At 41.7% G+C, this 18,377-nt stretch overlaps 1 protein-coding gene across 3 annotated transcripts in view; it reads right to left on the bottom strand.

Moving 5' to 3' along the window:
- Positions 1 to 18,377, bottom strand: part of maea (macrophage erythroblast attacher, E3 ubiquitin ligase) — a 188,456-nt gene that overhangs the window by 35,768 nt on the left and 134,311 nt on the right. Inside the window, exons 4-6 of one of the 3 annotated variants that reach the window (XM_038793333.1) lie at positions 15,965 to 16,087; positions 5,677 to 5,858; positions 5,460 to 5,508 (exon numbers count right to left, since the gene is read on the bottom strand). In XM_038793333.1, coding sequence (XP_038649261.1) covers positions 5,460 to 5,508; positions 5,677 to 5,858; positions 15,965 to 16,087 — 354 coding nt within the window. Of the gene's footprint in view, positions 1 to 5,459; positions 5,859 to 15,964; positions 16,088 to 18,377 lie in introns of all 3 variants that reach the window. The other 2 variants (XM_038793332.1, XM_038793334.1) reach the window with 2 other exon arrangements.

The following is an 18,377-nucleotide window of genomic DNA, read 5'->3' as shown; positions in this document are numbered from 1 at the left end:
CACTTACTCCCAGTGTCTGTGTGGGTTTCCTGGTTCTCCGGTTTCCTTCCACAGTCCAAAGGTGTACAGGTTGGGTGGATTGGCCATGCTAAATTGCCCCTTAGTGTCCAAAAGGTTAGGTTGGGTTACGGGGATAGGGTGGAAGCGTGGGCTTGTGTGTGGAAATGAGTTCAGAGGAGGACGTAAAGAGGCTTTCAATGATTTAGGCAGGCTAATTGCATGGGAATGAACAGGACAGATTAAATATGTGAAGTTACCCACTTTAAACAGGAATGACTTATTGAAGTGATTATGTCCAAAGGTGTCCTTTGCACATGACTCACTGAAAGCTAACATGTAGGTGTAGCAAGTAATTAGGGAGGCAAATTGTATACAGAGTATGAGAATGAGAGGCGATCTCAAAAATTGTACAAAACCTCTTACAGGTCTTGACAAAGTAGATGGGGAAAGGATGTTTTCCCTGGCTTGTGGGTCTAGAACCAGGGGATATGTTCGCAGAATAAAGGGTTTAGGACACAGATGAGGAGGAATTTCTTCGCACACAAGCTGGTGAGTCTTTGAAATTCTCTAAACCAGAGTGCTGTGGAGACTCAGTCATTGAGTGCATTCAAGACATCAATAGATTTCCGGATATTGTGGACATCAAGGCATAAGGGAATAGTGTGGAAAATGAAAAGGAGGAAGATTAACCATGATCTAGTTGAATGGCAATGCATGCTTGAGGGGCCAAATGGCCTACCCCTGTACCTATTTCCTACGTTCCAATGCTGATGTTGGATATGGACCAATTGCACTAGTAAAAGGGCTTGCCCATTTAATTCTAAGTATTCTTATAATGGCATGGCAAATCTTAATTACAAACAACCTCTCTGGCATGGAAAAATAATTTGTACAAACATGGAGTCGATTTTCTTGACCTTTTAAATAATTGGATATTTTTTTTGTGTGTCTGTGCTGCCCCCCCCAATCTTCTCCCTCTTTATTTTGCTCTCTGCACCTCATTTGACATGAACATTTTTAATTGTCACTTCCTGATTCAACTGATTGGTGAAGGAGACACAACGGAGTGCTCTGTCTTACATGACCCAGGTGTCCTGTTGAGGGTGTTGTGTCATTTGGACATCCTGCTGGCAACAACTTAATGTGCAAATTCCTATGGAAAGTTCATGTGCAAATTCAAGTATAACAAATAGCAGGTGCCATTCATTCGCCACTCAGAATAATTTGGCCCGCGGCATCATCATTTGCTGAAGTGGATGACATTTCAGGTTAATTGTATGGAGCTCAAATCAACTGCCAACTTACACAGCCAGACCCACTCAAATGAAAACTTTATTTCAAAATTTTGTTTTTTTCCCACTAAACAACGCATTGTTTCAGCAATGATATGAAAACAATGGCACTATTTGAATTGTGTATTATTGCTCCATGGGTTTGCATTTAAATGTCAGTAATTCAAACTGCTCACCATGATTATAATATCACCTTTTAAACACTCCACTTACATCCATGAAATTGAATATAGTGAAATTTTGGTTGCTACAGAAACTTCACATCTGGGAGGACATTTATGTTGATTTTTAAAGGTTCCACCTTTAAACAGTGATAATTTAGTTGACTTATCAATATGTTTGGACACAGATTTCCCAGAGATGACCACAGGGAGCTGTAATTCTATTTTCTATTTGGTGGTAGGGAAAGGTAAAAAAAACAAACTGGAAAACAAAAAAAACGGACATTATTACAGCATACCTTGAATGCAAAAATTACTTTTGAAACCTAGGCCCTTTCTAAAATTAAATTTTTTTAAACATGTTCCAGAAAATACTATTTATTAAGTGGTCACAGAGCCACACCCAATATTGCATCAACTGCTGAACCGGTAGATTGGGCTATTACGATTACGGCCCAGATCCCAACAGTGGCTGGACAGAAACCCCACTATTCTATTTTAATTTTCGGAGACTGAGGAAAGGATACCTCGCTCCAGGAGTGATTTCACGCAAAATCGGGATATGATATAGTAAAACAAACTTTATTACCTAACACAGTATTAATATATATTTAACATCACGCAAGATAGCTTATAATTACCCCTTAACTGATGCTAAACAATACAGTGACATAATAACCTCTAACTGCTATCTTTATTTCCAAACAACAAAATAATTTCAGATCCCAATCCACTTTTCAATACATTTAGCATTCAGGAATACGTGCGGTATAAAGATGTCTTGAATACTCAAATTTGAGAAGGAGAGGTCTTCTGAGATTGCTAGACAAACAGGTGGAAGTTCATCCAGTAGACCCAGCGGAAGAAGTTTCTGGGAGAAGTCAACTCAGTCACCTCGACTGTACTGTGGGTAGCTGAAGAACTACTGTCAAGGAGTGGTTATGCCGAAAACACTACTTTATAGTGTTTCCCTCCCTCCCTCCTCCTCCAACAAAAAAAAGTCACTTGAGGAGGACAAGCAAGGGTAAAGAAGGACATCACAGCCAGCAGGCAAGTCATTGGCTGGTGACTGGTTTTATTTTTATTTTCTATTCCCTTATTCTCTCTTGGCGTTGTTGTAAACTTAACCTAAGGATTAAGTCATGGCAGGAGATCCCAGACCCGTGTCATGCTCCTCCTGTGCAATGTGGGAATTCAGGGACCCTTCTGGTGTCACCGACTCCTTCACGTGCAGGAAGTGCATCCAACTGCAGCTCCTGTCAGACCGCTTGGCAGCTCTGAAGCTGTAGGTGGATTCAGTTCCAAGCATCCGTGATGCAGAGGAAATCGTGGACTGCACGTTCAGTAAACTAGTCACACCTCAGATAAAAATTACTGAGGCAGATAAGGAATGAGTGACCACAAGATAGAGGAAGAGTAGGAAAGCAGTGGAAGGGTCCCCTACGGTAATCTCCCTCTAAAACAGATATACCATTTTGGATACTGTTGGGGGAGATGGCTCACCAGGGGAAGGCGGCAGAAGCCAGGTTCATGGCATCGTGGCTAGCTCTGTTGCACAGGAGAGCACAAACAAAAGTGGCAGAGCTATAGTGATAGGGATTCAATTGTAAGGGGAATAGAGAGGTGTTTTGGAGGCCACAAACAAGACTCCAGGATAGTGTATTGCCTCCCTGGTACAAGGGTCAAGCATGTCTCAGAGGGGCTGCAGGGCATTCTGGAGTGGGTGGGTGAACAGTCAGTTGTAGTGATGCATATTGGCGCCAACGATATAGGTAAAAACAGGATAAGGTCCTACAAGCTGAATGTAGGGAGTTAGGAGTTAAACTAAAAAGTAGGACCTCAAAAGGTAATAATCTCAGTATTGCTACTAGCGCCATGTGCTAGTCAGAGTAGGAATGGCAGGACAACTAAGATGAATGCATGGCTTGAGGGATGGTGCAAGAGGGAGGGATTAAAATTCCTGGGACACTGGAACCGGTTCTGGGGAGGTGGGAACAGTACAAATGGGACAGTCTGCACCTAGGCAGGACCAGAACTAATGTCCTCAGGGAAGTGTTTGCGAGTGCTGTTGGGGAGAGTTTAAACTAATATGGCAGGGGGGTGGGAACCGATGCAGGAAATTGGAGGGATGTAAGTTGGGGACAGAAACAAAAGGCAGTAAAGGGAAAGGTTGAAGGCAGAGAAACCAAAGACAGGCCACATTACATCATAATTCGAAAATGGCAATAAATGTCAAAAAAACAAGCCTGAAAGTGCTGTCTCAATGCAAGGAGCATTTGAAATAAGGTTGATGAATTAACTGCGCTGACAATCATTAATAGATATGATGTAATTGGGATCATGGAGACCTGGCTCCAGTAAGACCAAGGATGGTAACTCAACATCCAGGGGTATTCAATATTCAGGAATGATGCAAGGAAAGGAGGTGGGGTAGCATTGCTGGTTAAAGAGATTAACGCAATAGTAAGAAAGGATATTAACCTGGGCGATGTGGAATTCGTATGGGTGAAGCTGCGAAACACCAAATGGCAAAAACATTAGTGGGAGTTGTGTTCAGATCACCAAGTAGTTGTGAGGTTGGGCATGGCATCAAACAGGAAATTAGAGATGCATGCAGTAAGGGTCAGCAGTTATTATTGGTGACTTCAATCTACATATTGATTGGGCTAATCAAACTGGTAGCAATGTGATGGAGGAGGATTTCCTGGAATATATAAGGGATGGTTCTCTTGACCAATATGTCAAGGAACCAACTAGAGAGCAGGCCACCCTAGATTGTGTACTGTGCAATGAGAGAAATTAATTAGCAATGTTGTGGTGAGATCTTTTAAGGAAGCCCATAATATGATAGAATTCTTCATTAAGGTGGAGAGAGAGAGACACAATTAAGTTGAGACTAGAGTCATGAACTTAAAGAAAGCTAACTTTGATGGTATGAGACGTGCATTGGCTAGGATAAATTGGCAAAGGATACTTAAGGGGTTGACGGTGAATAGGCAATGGCAGACATTTAAAGAACACATGAATGAACTTCAACAATTGCACATCCCTGTCTAGAGCACAAATAAGACAGGGAAGGTAGCTCAACCATGGCTAATCAGGGAAATCAGGGATAGTGTTAAAGCCAGAGGAGGCATATAAATTGGCCAAAAAGCAGCAAAATTGGGAGAAATTTAAAATTCAGCAGAGGAGGACAAACGGTTTAATTCGGAAGAGGGAAATAGAATACAAGAGAAAGCTTGCAGAAAGCAAAAACTGACTGCAAAAGCTTCTATAAATATGTGAAGAGAAGGCTAGTGAAGACAAATGTAGGTTCCTTACAGTTAGAATCAGGTGAATCCATAATGGGCAACAAAGTGATGGCACACCAGTTGAACAATTACTTTAGATCTGTATTCACCAAGGAGGACACAAATAACCTTACCGAAATATTAGGGGACAGAGGGTCTAGCACAGTGGTTCCCAACCTTTTTTTGGCCATGCTCCACCTAATCACCTCTAAAATCCTGATGCCCCCCCCCCCCCCCCATGTGGTGATATATAATTCTTATCATTTAAAAAGTGAACTCCGTTTCAGCTGATGAAGCTTAAAACGCCAATACCTTGGTTTAAACAAGCTTCAAAAGAACATGGCATCCATGAAAAAGAAAAATGAAATAAACAAAAGACAGTTAAAGTTCTGAGCAAGAAATTACTAAAAAATTGTAAACAAAAAGGAAAAAACATTAAGTGGTATTAAAATAATAATAATGATAAATATGATAATAAAAGAGTATTCACAGGTAATAAAGAGAGAGAAAATTTATATATTAGAATATTGAAATATTTGTGGATTGTCTCATACGAAAACAGCAAATAAAGTTTCAAAACATATAATAGAGAACTGAAATGTTACACAACACAAACTAATTTGAATGGAAGCTTTTTCTGTAATACTTCGATCATTTTAATTACTGTACAATAAAGTAAAGGTACCTATCAAATGCAAAATACCATTTGAGCTCACCTCAAGATAATTAGAATAAAGGTAGTGAGACCCTTGTGCTTCATGCCTGCTGCAAAGAGATTTTATATTAGGCACTAATTTAGTCAGCTTCAGTCTCAAATCTCCTTGTTTAGTGATATCCAGTCGATTTCTTTTCTTCAGTAGCAAATCATTTACAGCACTAAAACCACATTCAGCTAAATATGAAGGGAACGTTAACAGCAGTTTTCTTGCAAACCTGGTTGAATTTGGGTATTTAGTTTCTGTCTCATCACAAAGCCATGCCATCGCTCCTTTTATGTTGAATAAAGTTTTAACTGACTCATCATTTTGTATTTCCGAGAGTTCTTCTTGGTACTGCATTGAAACATCAGATAGATCCACCAGCACTGGCTGCATCACCCATGTTGGAAAATCAATCTGTTTTAAATCAGAAAATCTTTCTTTCAAATCAGAGGCCAATATTTTCAGATGATCCACAATGACAAGTACAGCAGCATCAGTCGGCTCATATTTCTTTAGCCAATGAAACAGGTCAAAATTTGTGTCAGAAATATGTTTTTGGCATAACTCGATAAATGAAATAAAGCCAAATATCTTCGCCTTTGCATCAACAAGAGTTTTATTTGTTCCTTGAAGTTGTTTATTCAACACATTCAGTTTTTCAAAAATATCTGCTAAATAACTCACAAAGGCTTTTCCATCAACGGTTAGCAGGTGCTTCATTTCAGGCTTTTCACTTAAAAAGTCACTAAGCTCATCAAATAGTTCCATGAATCTTTTCAAACAATTCCCCTTCGAAAGCCACCGTACCTCAGTGTGAAGTAAAAGTCTCACATGGTCTGCATTGTTATCTTCACAAAATTGCTTGAAAAGACGCTCACATTTGGCATTAGCTTTGATAGCATTGATAGATTTTATAACTGATTTCAGTACCTCATTAAGTACAGGAGAACTATTTTTCGACACTAAGTTCTCTCTATGAATAACACAGTGCACAAGAAGCATTTCCGGATTCTCATCTTTCATCAATTTTAAGCAGCCATTTTTCTTGCCCATCATAACAGGAGCACCATCAGCTGCACAAGATGTTATGTTTTCCATTCGTATATTATTGACATCTAAGTAGTGTTTTAGTTTATTATATATATCAGTGGTGGTAGTGGTGGTCTCTAACAATTTGAAGAATAATATTTCTTCAGCAAATTCACCTTTATCAATATATCTTACATAGGTTAGCAATAAGGCCTCACTGTTTCTCATAGTTGATTCATCCATTTGTATGAGAATTTTCTTGATTTCAGCTTTTCAACAAGTTGTGTTTCAATATCTTCACTCATTTCATCTATTCTTCTCCTAACAGTGTTGTTACTGAGTGGCATGGCTTTAACATCTTTGTCATCTTTTTCCAGAACTGTTTTAAGAAATGCTGATATTGATGGTTTAATTAAATCCTCCCCTATAGTATGATTTTTTCCAGATTTAGAAATGAGTAAAGAAATTTCATAACTAGCCTCAAGAGTACGACTGACAGTAACAGTTTGTGCAGTGAACAGAGACTTAATTGTTGATCTTTTTTCAAACTTATCCTTTAAAGATTTGAAAAAAATTATTTACTCAAAATAACACCTGAAACATAAACTACATATGTTTACCTGATGGAAAATCCAAAAAAATAAAAATTGAAAATTTGGACCCAGACCTCCTCAGTCGCGCTCAATTGCCCCCCTTAAAAATCAAATTGCCCCCCTGTGGGGCGTACGCCCCACGTTGGGAACCACTGGTCTAGCATGAAAGAGTAACTGAAGGAATTCCTTATTTGTCAGGAAATTGTATTGGGGAAATCGATGGGATTAAAACCTGATAAGTCCCCAAGGCCTGACACTTTGCATCCCAGAGTACTTAAGTGGCCCTAGAAACAGTGGATGCATTGCTGATCATTTTCCAGCATTCTGTAGACTCTGGAAGCATTCCAATGGATTGGAGGGTAGCTAATGTGTCCCCACATTTAAAAAAAAAGGAGGAAGAGAGGAAACGTGGAATTATGTGTTAGCCGGACATCGGCGGTGTCATAGATGTTGTTTACAGCATCGAAACAGGTCCTTCGGCCCAGCTGGTGGGGAAAATGCTGGAGTCAATTATTAAGGATGAAATAACTGAACATTTGGAAAGTGGGGTCCAAGTCAGCATGGATTTACTGAAGGGAAATCATGCTTGACAAATCTGCAATTTTTTGAGCATGTGACCAATAGAGTGGACAAGGATGAGCCAGTGGATGTTGTGGACCCGGACTTTCAAAAGGCCTTTGACAAGGTCCCACACAAAAGATGAGTGAGCAAAATTAAAGCTCATGGTATTGGTGGCAATGTATTGACGTGGATGGAGAATTGGTTGGCAGACAGGAAGCAGAGAGTGGGAATAAATGGGTTATTTTCCCAGTGGCAGGCAGTGACTAGAGAGGTACCGCAGGGTTCAGTGCTGGGACCCCAGATTTCACAATATACATTAATGATTTGGACAAAGGATTTACATGCAATATCTCCAAATCTGCAGATGACACTAAGCTGGTGGAAGTGTGCGCTGTGGGGAGGATGCAAAGAGGCTGCAGGGTGACTTGGAAAGGCTGGCTGAGTGGGTAAATACAATATAATGTGGGAAATGTGAAGTTATCTATTTTGGTGGCAAAAACAGGAAGGCAGATTATCTGAATGGTGGCAGTTTAGGTAAATGGGAAGTGCAATGAGACCTGCGTGTCACGGTGGATCAGTCGCTGAAGGTTGGCATGCAGGTACAGCAGGCAGTGTGGAAAGCTAATTGCATGCTGGCCTTCATAGCAAGAGGATTTGAGTATAGGAGTAGGAATGCTTGCTGCAGTTATACAGGACCTTGGTGAGATCATACCTTGAATATTGTACGCAGTTTTGGTCTCAGAGTTTGAGGAAGGACATTCTTGCTATTGAGGGTGTCCAGTGATGGTTCACCAGATTAATTCCCAGGTTGGCAACTGACATATAAATAAACACTGGATCGACTGGGCTTGTACTCACGAGAGTTTAGAAGAATGAGAGGGGATGTCACAGAAACATAAAATCCTGATGGAACCGGACAGGCTAGATTCGGGAAGAATGTTCCCGATGTTGGGAATGTCCAGAACTAGGGTCACAGCCTAAGAATAAGGGATAAGCCATTCAGGACTGAGATGAGGAAAAATTTCTTCTCTCAGAGTTGTGCACTTGTGGAATTTTCTACCACAGAAAGCTGTTGGGGCCAGTTGGTTGGATATATTCAACTGGACGTGGCCCCTGTGGCTAAAGGGATCAAGGGGTATGGAGAAAACGCGGGAGGGGATACTGAATTTGCATGATCAGCCATGGTCATATTGAGTGCTGGTGCAGGATCGAAGGGCCGAATGACCTACTCCAGCACCTAATTTCTATCACAGGGCTGACGAAGCCAAAGCTAGATGCAAGTGGATGGGATAAAGGTGACAGATACTTTCTCATTAGTACTGACCAATTCAGAGCATGGCTCATTTCTATTCCTTGAGCATGTTCACTGCTGATTTAATTCCATACTAGCCGACGGATGGAGTACTGTATTGGTCCTGAATTTTAGGTGGGAAGAATAGTTCTCAATCAAACTGGAATCCAGGATTTCTTTCTCCCTTAATAAAAATCAAGCTACAGTTCACTTCTCTTCAAAGTTAAATGCTGGTGTGCATTTAAAAGTTGAACAATGGATAATAACAAACCAGTCTTGTATTAATCTGCCACTAGAAATAAACCACATCATCAAAGAATCAAACCGCACAGAAGGAGAAGGCCAATTGGCCCATCATGTCCCTGCCAGTTGTTTGAAATAGCGATACAATTACTCTCACCTGATCTTTTCCCTAAAGCTTTCAAAGTTCTTCTTTTCAAGAACAGTACATGTCCAATTCTCTTTTGATAGTTCTTTCAAAATTGAATTTGGATTCACCAATTTTTCCACACAACGCACTCCAGATCACAATATGCACCGTAAAAAACTAATTTCCTTCTTGGGTTTTGTGCCGATTATCTTAAGTCTCAGTTCTTCAGTTATTATACCATCTGCCACTGTAAACAATGCTCCATATGGACTTAATCAAGCCAGGAACAGTTCTGATCTAAAGAGGAGCAATCCCAGCCTCTCTAGTCTTTCCACACAACTGGAATCTCTCATCTCTGTTACCATTCTGGTAAATTTTCCCTCTCATCCTTTTTACTACCAAATAGTCATCAGTTCACACCTTGAAATTTCACCAGCCACATGCCTGCCATTTACCTTTACCTCGAAGTTCATTTACTGTGCTTACATGTCAAAGCCTTCTTCCACCTGCAAAGTTTGAAAAGAACTCCACTGCATCTATATAAAGTTATTGATCGATATTTTTTTTTAAAGTAGTGATCTCAATAACTGCTCCTGACGGACTTTGTGCAAATCCTTTTCAAAAGGCATGGAAATTCAAAATTCATGCTGGCTGGTCGCTGAAACCTAGTTCACCAGAGTTGGACTAACCAGAATAGACTGCACCCAAAGTACTTGTCATTTCATCAAAAATAGGTAACTCTATTTGCAAAATCTCTTAACACAGTGCGATTGAAAGAACAAAATAAATAAAATCTAACACTTGGTTTACTTTTTTTTTTTAAAAACAGTCTTGCTAACTGTGGCGCAACTTTCAGTGATTGATGTATTTTACTCGAAATCCTTTGGTTCCCATAACCCAGCTAGACTTGCACATTGCAAGTAATATCACCTCCCTATTCTTCCTATCAAAACACACTACCTCACATTTATCTGTGTTGAACTTAATTTGCCAATTACTTGCCCATTAAGCAAATGTCTGACTTTTCTGCTGTGGGCGGCACGGCAGCACAGTGGTTAGCACAGCTGCTTCACAGGTCCAGGGTCCCAGGTTCGATTCCCGGCTTGGGTCACTGTCTGTGCGGAGTCTGCACATTCTCTGTCTGCGCGAATTTCCTCTGGGTGCTCCGGTTTCCTCCAACTGTCCAAAGGTGTGCAGGTAAGGTGGATTGGCCATGCCAAATTGCCCTTAGATTGGGCGGGGTTACTGGCTTACAGGGATCAGGTGGAGATGTAGACCCCCACACCCCCACTCTCCTCCCTCCCTCCCTCCAGCTACCCTCTCCCTGACCTCCCTTCCCCCCTACTTCATTCTGCCCTGCTGCCCCCATTCTTTCTTGCTGGGCTTTGCTACCTCGCCTTACTCTCCACCCCCTACCCACAGGTCCTCTCTCGCTTTCCTCTTTCTGTCTTGTCCTGGCTACTTGCTATTTATTTATTCATGTGTTGGCCACAAACAGGTCTCGGAACAGTCAGGCAAATGGCTCCCATGTTTTGTGGAAGCCCTCTTCCAACCCATGGATGGTGAATTTGATTTTCTCCATTTGGAGAAATTCCGATAGGTCGGACAGCCAGTCTGCAGCTTAAGGTGGTGCTGCTGATCGCCAACCGAGCAGGATTCTACGACGGGCCATCAGGGAGGCAAAGGCAATGGCGTGCGCCCTCCTCCCCATGAAGATATCTGGCTGGTCTGATACCCCAAAGACTGCCACTTTCAGGCATAGATCCACCCTCATCCCCACCAATTTGGGCATTGCATCGACAAAGTCTGGCCAGTACCCAGCAACTCTGGGGGAAGACCAGAATACTTGAAAGTGGCTGGCCGGGCCTCTTTGGCACCGTTCACATCTATCCTCCACCTCCGGGCAGAACCTGCTCATTTGAGTTCTGGTCAAGTGGGCTCTTATGAGCCTCGCCAATGTGGAGGTACAGTTGACCCTGTGCAGTGCTTCGCTCCAGAATCCCCACACTATTTCAAACCCCAAGTCTTCCTCCCATTTCCTCCTTTTGTGTCCAGTTCGGTGTCGGCCTTCTCTAGCAGTCGTTCATACATGTCACTACAGTTCCCTCTGCCTAGGATGTATGCGTCCAGTAGCTCTTCTAATAGTGTCTGTCATGGTGGTCGCGGGTATGTCCTTGTCTCCTTCCGTAGGAGGTTTTTAAGCTGCAGGTATCCAAGTTTGTTGCCATTAGCTAGTTGAAATCTCTGCGTCAGTTCTTCCAGTGTTGTGACCGTACCGTCAGTGTATAGGTCCCTGATTGTCAATGTCCCACCGTCCTGTCTCCACCTTTTGAAGGTGGCGTCGGTAAGTGCTGGTTGTAGCTGTGATTATTGCACTTTTTCAGACATTGCTGCTGTAGTTGATTCCATGTCTGGAGGGTGGCTATCACCACTGGGCTGCTGGAGTGTCTCTTGGGCAGGGATGGGAGTGCCACCATGGCGAGAGCCCGGAAAGAGGTCCCCTTGCAGGGGGCCTCCTCCACCGTGCGCACCCACTCGGCTTCTGGCTCCTTTGTCCATCCCATCACTCTTTACACTGTTGCTGCACAGTGGTAGAATTGTAGCTTTGGGAGGGCTAGCCCGCCCCTCAATTTTGTTTTCTGTAGGATCTTCTTTGTGATCCTAGCATTCTTTCCCTCCCAAACGCCATGATTAATTTCTCCAGTGAGTTGAAAAGACCTTGGGGATATAGATCGGATGGATCTTAGTCGGAAGAGGTATCTGGGCACCTGTCAGACCTTCTTTGTGATGGAAACTCATTCCTGACAATCAATTGTCCCCTTATATTTTTATTACTCCATCCACTTCTCAAGGGAAATTGGGGATGGGCAATAACTGCCGGACCAGTCAGCGATACCCACATCCCATGAACAATTAAACTTGTGTTTACCATTTTAGATGTTTCCCATTCCGGTTTGCCAATATAGTTGCCCATTTATTTTCCAGCCCCTCAACATTAGTTTTCCTTCAACATGTTAACTTTTATGAAATGAAATGAAATGAAAAGAAAATCGCTTATTGTCACAAGTAGGCTTCAAATGAAGTTAGTGTGACAAGCCCCTAGTCGCCACATTCCGGCTCCTGTTCGGGGAGGCTGGTACGGGAATTGAACCGTGCTGCTGGCCTGCCTTGGTCTGCTTTAAAAGCCAGCTATTTAGCCCTGTGCAAACCAGCCTTTTATGTCCTTCACTATCATAACGTATATTCTGTTATGGTCACTATTGCTTTGATGTTCACTATTTTTATTTATCTTACATGCTCTGGTTCATTTTTCATTGCTAAATTCAACCATGAATCTTCCCTTATTGAGCATTTTACATATTGGGTTAGAAAGGAGTTCATTTCCTTACAGCAGTAGTAAAGTCTTGCTTCAAATGTATACAACTTGGGTTCAACTACAGCTGGAACCAAAACTGCACACAGTACTGCCTCACTATAGGAAGGTGTTACTGCCATAGAGGGAATGCAACAAAGGTTCACCAGACTTGTTCCTGGAATAGCAGGACTGTCATATGAAGTGAGATTGGAGAAACTGTGCATTTATTCTCTGGGGTTTCGAAGAATGAGAGAAAATCTCATTGAAACCTACAAAAGACTTAAGGAATAGACAGGGTAGATGCAGGTAGATGTTTCCCTCAGTTGGAGAGTCAAGAATAGATGGGGTAAGTGCTGGTAGATGTTTGCCTTAGTTGGAGAGTTGAGAACCAGAGGACAATTTCATAATAAAAACCGAGGCGAGGAGAATTTATTTATTCAGGATTGTGAATCTTTGCAATACTCTACCCCAGAGGACGGCAGAAGCTCAGTCAATGTGTATATTTAAAGTACAGATTGACCAACTTCTAAATGCCAATGACATAAAAATTATATGGGTTAGAGTGGGGAAAAGGTAATGAAATGAACGATCCACCATGATCTTTTAGAAAGGTGGAGCAGGATTGTTCGGCTGAATGGCTTACTCCTGTTCCTACCCCTTTTCTTATTTTTAAAACCTCTACCATCCAATTAATATCAGGATAGATGGAATTCCCCGATGATGATTTTTCCATGAAGTTTGCTCAATTCCCCAAATTTTCTGCACTTTTCTTCCTCCACCTCTTTTCCACTATTAGGTGTTCTGCAGAATGCATGTTTATTGTGATTGTGTCTTTATTTACTTGCATCTCGATCCCTATGGATTTTATTTTTGTCTTGCTGTTAGCTGCATCCTTTTTTGTATTGCCATAATGTCATTCCAGATAAGTGCAACTGTCCCCACTTGCCTGTTTTCCCACTTGATCATTTCTAAATATATTCTGCAATACATTTTTAAATTCCCAGTCCTGAATTTTCTGTAGTCGTCTCAGGAAACCCTACTATGTCTGGTTCCTCCCAACACATGATTGTCTCCAACTCCCCTTAATGGACACTGTGCGCATTGTATAGCTATTTTAAATTAATATTTCATAGAACTTCCTCTCACGTTATTCTGAACCATCTTTGTAGATGCCTATTCTGAAACTTTTGCCACCAATGTCCTCCCCTACTTTATTCTTTCCTGTGTTCTCCTGCTCTTTTCTCTTTACATTTAGGCTGCTTACATTTCTTGCAAATCCCTCCCTTCCTTTGCCAGTTAAAAGCCTTTTCCACCATTGGTCCCATCTCAGTTCAGGTGGAACCCATACCATCAGTACAGCTCATTCTTGTCCCAGAATTTATCCCAGTGTCAAGAACACCTCTTTCTCACACCAGCCCTTTAGCCATGTGTCTGTTCCTATGCCAATTTGCATGTGGCTGGTACAATAGGTTTTGCAAAAATGGCTAATTTCATAATTTGCATGTTTTAGGAATAATTTATGATCCTAAAAATCTTCAGTTGAGATTTGAAGTGGTAAAAAGATAAACAGAAGTAAAAAATCTGTTTGCAAGGTTAGTAATGATGTAGAGATGCCGGCATTGGGGTGAGCACAGTAAGAAGTCTTACACAACACCATGTTTGTTTCACCCAAGGAAGGAGCAGTGCTCCTAAAGCTAGTGATTTTAAACAAACCTGTTGGACTTTAACCTGGTGTTGTAAGGCTTCTTAGTTTATAAGATCAGAGTAAAAAGGATGAAAGCACCAAACAATTCTTCCTGTTGTCTCCATGGGAATTTGAACTATTTATGAGGGTCCCAGATCAATGAATGGTTTGTAAGCTCTGAAGAAGAGTCATGCGGAGAATCAAACAAAAACCCCTTCTCTCTTCACTGTTCCTGCCAGACCTGTTGAGTTTTTCCAGCATTTTCTGTTTCATTTCAGATTTCCAGCATCCACAGTATTTTGCTTTTACTTAAGGTTTGGCAGTAACAGGTAAACAAGGGACTATCTTAAAGGCTGGATAAAAGCAAATTACTGCAGATGCTGGAATCTGAAACAAAAGGGAAAATGCTAGAAAATCTCAGCAAGTCTGGCAGCATCTGTAGGGAGAGAAAAGAGTTAACGTTTCGAGTCCAATGACTCTTTGACAAAGAGTCATCGGACTCGAAACGTTAGCTCTTTTCTCTCCCTACAGATGCTGCCAGGCTTGCTGAGATTTTCCAGCATTTTCCCTTTCGACTATCTTAAAGGATCCATATACAGATCAAAAGACAAATTTGGGAATTGAAATGTTAGTTAAATCTCTATCTCTATCCCAGATGTGCCATGTTGCCGTGAGGATAGATTGCAGTGAGGTAGTCTTTTGTTTTGGGTTTCTCCGTGTGATTTCACACATATACAGGCAGAGAGAAAAAGCTTCCAGTAGTTGCTGCAAATGTCCAGAAATAGCTTTGAGACAGTGAGAGAGAATTCTGCCAGAGGTTGTACACCACCAAAGACCCCAGAAAGTCTTATATCTTGGAGAAATAACTGGAACACTTGAGGAAAATCCAAGTGAATTCCTGAGAGGTGTGGTGCAATTTGATTTGGTCGCAGAAGTGAAAGAACTCCCTACATCTTGGAAAGTATAGGAAACGCTTGGCTGGAAATAAAAAAAATAGAATGGGGAGTATCCTGTTGAGATTTTAGATTTAAAATCGAAGTGCTTATGAACTATATAGTGTTAGGTTAGTAGCACTTGTTTGTCTAATTCTTGTACGGTAAAAGTTTTTGTTTAGAACAGGAAATGTGAAATCTTTTGTGATTCTTTCAGTTAATAACTGGGCGTTCAAATTTCTTTTCAGAAGTTAATGGTCTCCTTGAGGTCAGAACAATACTACCATTGAGATCCTGCTTTTTAATTTAGAACCTTAGCACAAAGTGCACACGTTTATTGAAGATAAATTTCCTGAAATGTCCCCCCACCCACCATGTGGAGATATAAATGAGGAAAACTGTTTTATTATGTACTTTTTGGAAAGTTTGCTGGAGAAAGTATAAGCTTCACATCTGCCTAAAGTACAAATTGTATTTTAACTTATTCAATTTCCTTCAATAATTTAAGAAGCTGTCAACAAGGTTTTCAACAGTTGTTAATGGAAGTCATGTTTTTGCTTTCCAAGGTAAAAAACTTTTGAAAGTCTGAGCTGTGACAATAATTTTTAGGTGATCTCTAGATGCAGCAATAATAATACGCATACAGTCAGCCAGTCAAAACTACCTTGGCTAATATTCAAGAGTTAGTTCATTTTGAGAACACACCTTCATCTTCCTCAGCCTTGATTTGTTGTCATGACACCAGGCCAGACAAGTAGCGGTCTCTTGCCTTTCAAGTGACTCTTCTACCTCCTTTGCTGTGAGAAACATGTCAATATTCACCAGGTCCTGGAAGAGAAAAGCAGAAGAGTACCATGAAGGTTGTGATTGGAAAGAGAAAAGATGCAATGGCATTTGCAATATTGCAGTATCAATTATGGACTTAAAACGTATTTAACCCCATTCAATGTTGCATAGGAAAAACAAATCAGTACACGTGAAATATCCTTATACACACATTTTACTGTAAGGTGCTTCAAGTTTATGATCCAAAGGGCGGCATGTGGCGCAGTGGATAGCACTGGGACTGCGGCACTGAGGACCCGGGTTCGAATCCCAGCCCAGGGTCATGTGTGAACTTTGCACATTCTCCCCATGCCTGCGTGGGTTTCAACCCCACAACCCAAAGATGTGCAGGTGAGGTGGATTGGCCACTCTAAATTGCCCCCGAATTGGAAAAAAAATAATTGGGTACTCGAAATTTTAAAAAAAGTTTATAATCCAAGTTCCAAACATTCCACTGTCAAAGAAAATTAATTGCACTTAACACACATCTATCTCAAAGCATTGTAATTAAAGATTATAAACTTCTGACCAAATACAATCTTCGTCCAGAACGGAGGAACAAGCATGTAGTGAAGAAGGGATACACCTGGATACTGAACCCTGCTGACTGAGCATGGTATAAATAACAACCAAATCAGATAACTTGATTAGATGTGTATGCCGAACCCGATTTGTCATCAGTTGGAGTGCTAAAATCACATTCTGCATTGATATTGATACAAAGATAGAGTTGGTAGAGTGCGACTAGTCTGTCGCAGATGGGGAGGGAGCCAACAAGAGGAAAAAGCAAAAGTGAGTATTCAATTCATTTTTTCCAATTAAGGGTTAATTTAATGTGGCCAATCCACCTACCCTGCACATCTTTGGGTTGTGGGAGCGAAACCCACGCAAATTCTACATGGACAGTTACCCAGAGTTGGGATCGAACCTGGGATCTCGGTGCCGTGAGGCAGCAATGTTAACCATTGCGCCACCATGCTGTCCTGGAAAACACAATTTACCTCATTCTCACCAACCAGCCTGCCACAGATGCAGCTGTCCATGACAGTATTGGTAGAAGCGACCACCATACAGCCTTGTGGACACAAAATTCCATCTTCACATTTGGAAAGCATCTTGCAACTCAACACTGGGCATCTATGAAGAGCTGTGGGCTATTAGCAGCAGCAGAATTGCACGGAACCACAATCTCTAACCCCGTGGTCAGGCATATCCCCCACTCTTTCATTACCACCAAGCTAGGGTTCAAGCTTGGTTCAATGAAAAGTGCAGGAGGGCATGCCAGGAGCAACACCAGGCATACCAAAAAATGAAGCACCAACTTGATGAAGGTACAACATAGGACTAACGACTAACTGCATGCCAAACAATGTAAGCAGCAAGTGATAGACAGAGCTAAGTGATGTCACTACAAATGGGTCAGAACTAAGCTTCACAGTACTTCCACATCCAGCTGTTAAAGTTGGTGGGCAATTAAACAACTCACTTAAGGAATAGACTCCACAAATATCTCCATCCACAATGATGGGAAAGCCCTGTACATCAGTACAAAATGCAAGGCTGAAGCATTTGCTACAATCTTCAGGCAGAAGTGTCAGTTCATTATCCATCTTTGCCTCCTCTGGAGGTTCCCAGCATCACAGATGCAGTCTTCAGCCAATTCAATTCACATCATGTGACCGAGAAATGGCTGAAAGCACTGCATACTGCAAAGGTTACAGGCCCTGATAATATTCCGGCAATAGCACCGGAGACTTGTGCTCCAGAACGTGCCCAGCCCCTAGCCAAGCTGTTCCAGTACAACTGCAACACCTACCATTTACTCATAAAAAAATAAATTTCCCTGGTATGTCCTGTAGACAAAAAGCACCATCCCATCAATCCACTCTCACTCATGAGTAAAGTGATGCAAGGAGTCATCAACAACAAATCAAGCAGTACTTACTTAGCAATAACCTACTCACTGATGCTCTGCTTGGGTCCGCCAGTGCCACTCAGATCCTGACGCCATAGAACATAGAACAGTACAGCACAGAACAGGCCCTTCGGCCCTCAATGTTGTGCCGAGCAATGATCACCCTACTCAAACCCACGTATCCACCCTATACCCATAACCCAACAACACCCCTCTTAACCTTACTTTTATTAGGACACTACGGGCAATTTAGCATGGCCAATCCACCTAACCCGCACATCTTTGGACTGTGGGAGGAAACCGGAGCACCCGGAGGAAACCCACGCACACAGGGGGAGGACATGCAGACTCCACACAGACAGTGACCCAGCCGGGAAT

The sequence above is a fragment of the Scyliorhinus canicula genome, chromosome 3 (assembly GCF_902713615.1).
Source record: "Scyliorhinus canicula chromosome 3, sScyCan1.1, whole genome shotgun sequence".
Taxonomy (NCBI): domain Eukaryota; kingdom Metazoa; phylum Chordata; class Chondrichthyes; order Carcharhiniformes; family Scyliorhinidae; genus Scyliorhinus; species Scyliorhinus canicula.
Note: the sequence above shows the minus strand (reverse complement) of the source record. Positions and strands in the feature narration are given on the sequence as shown.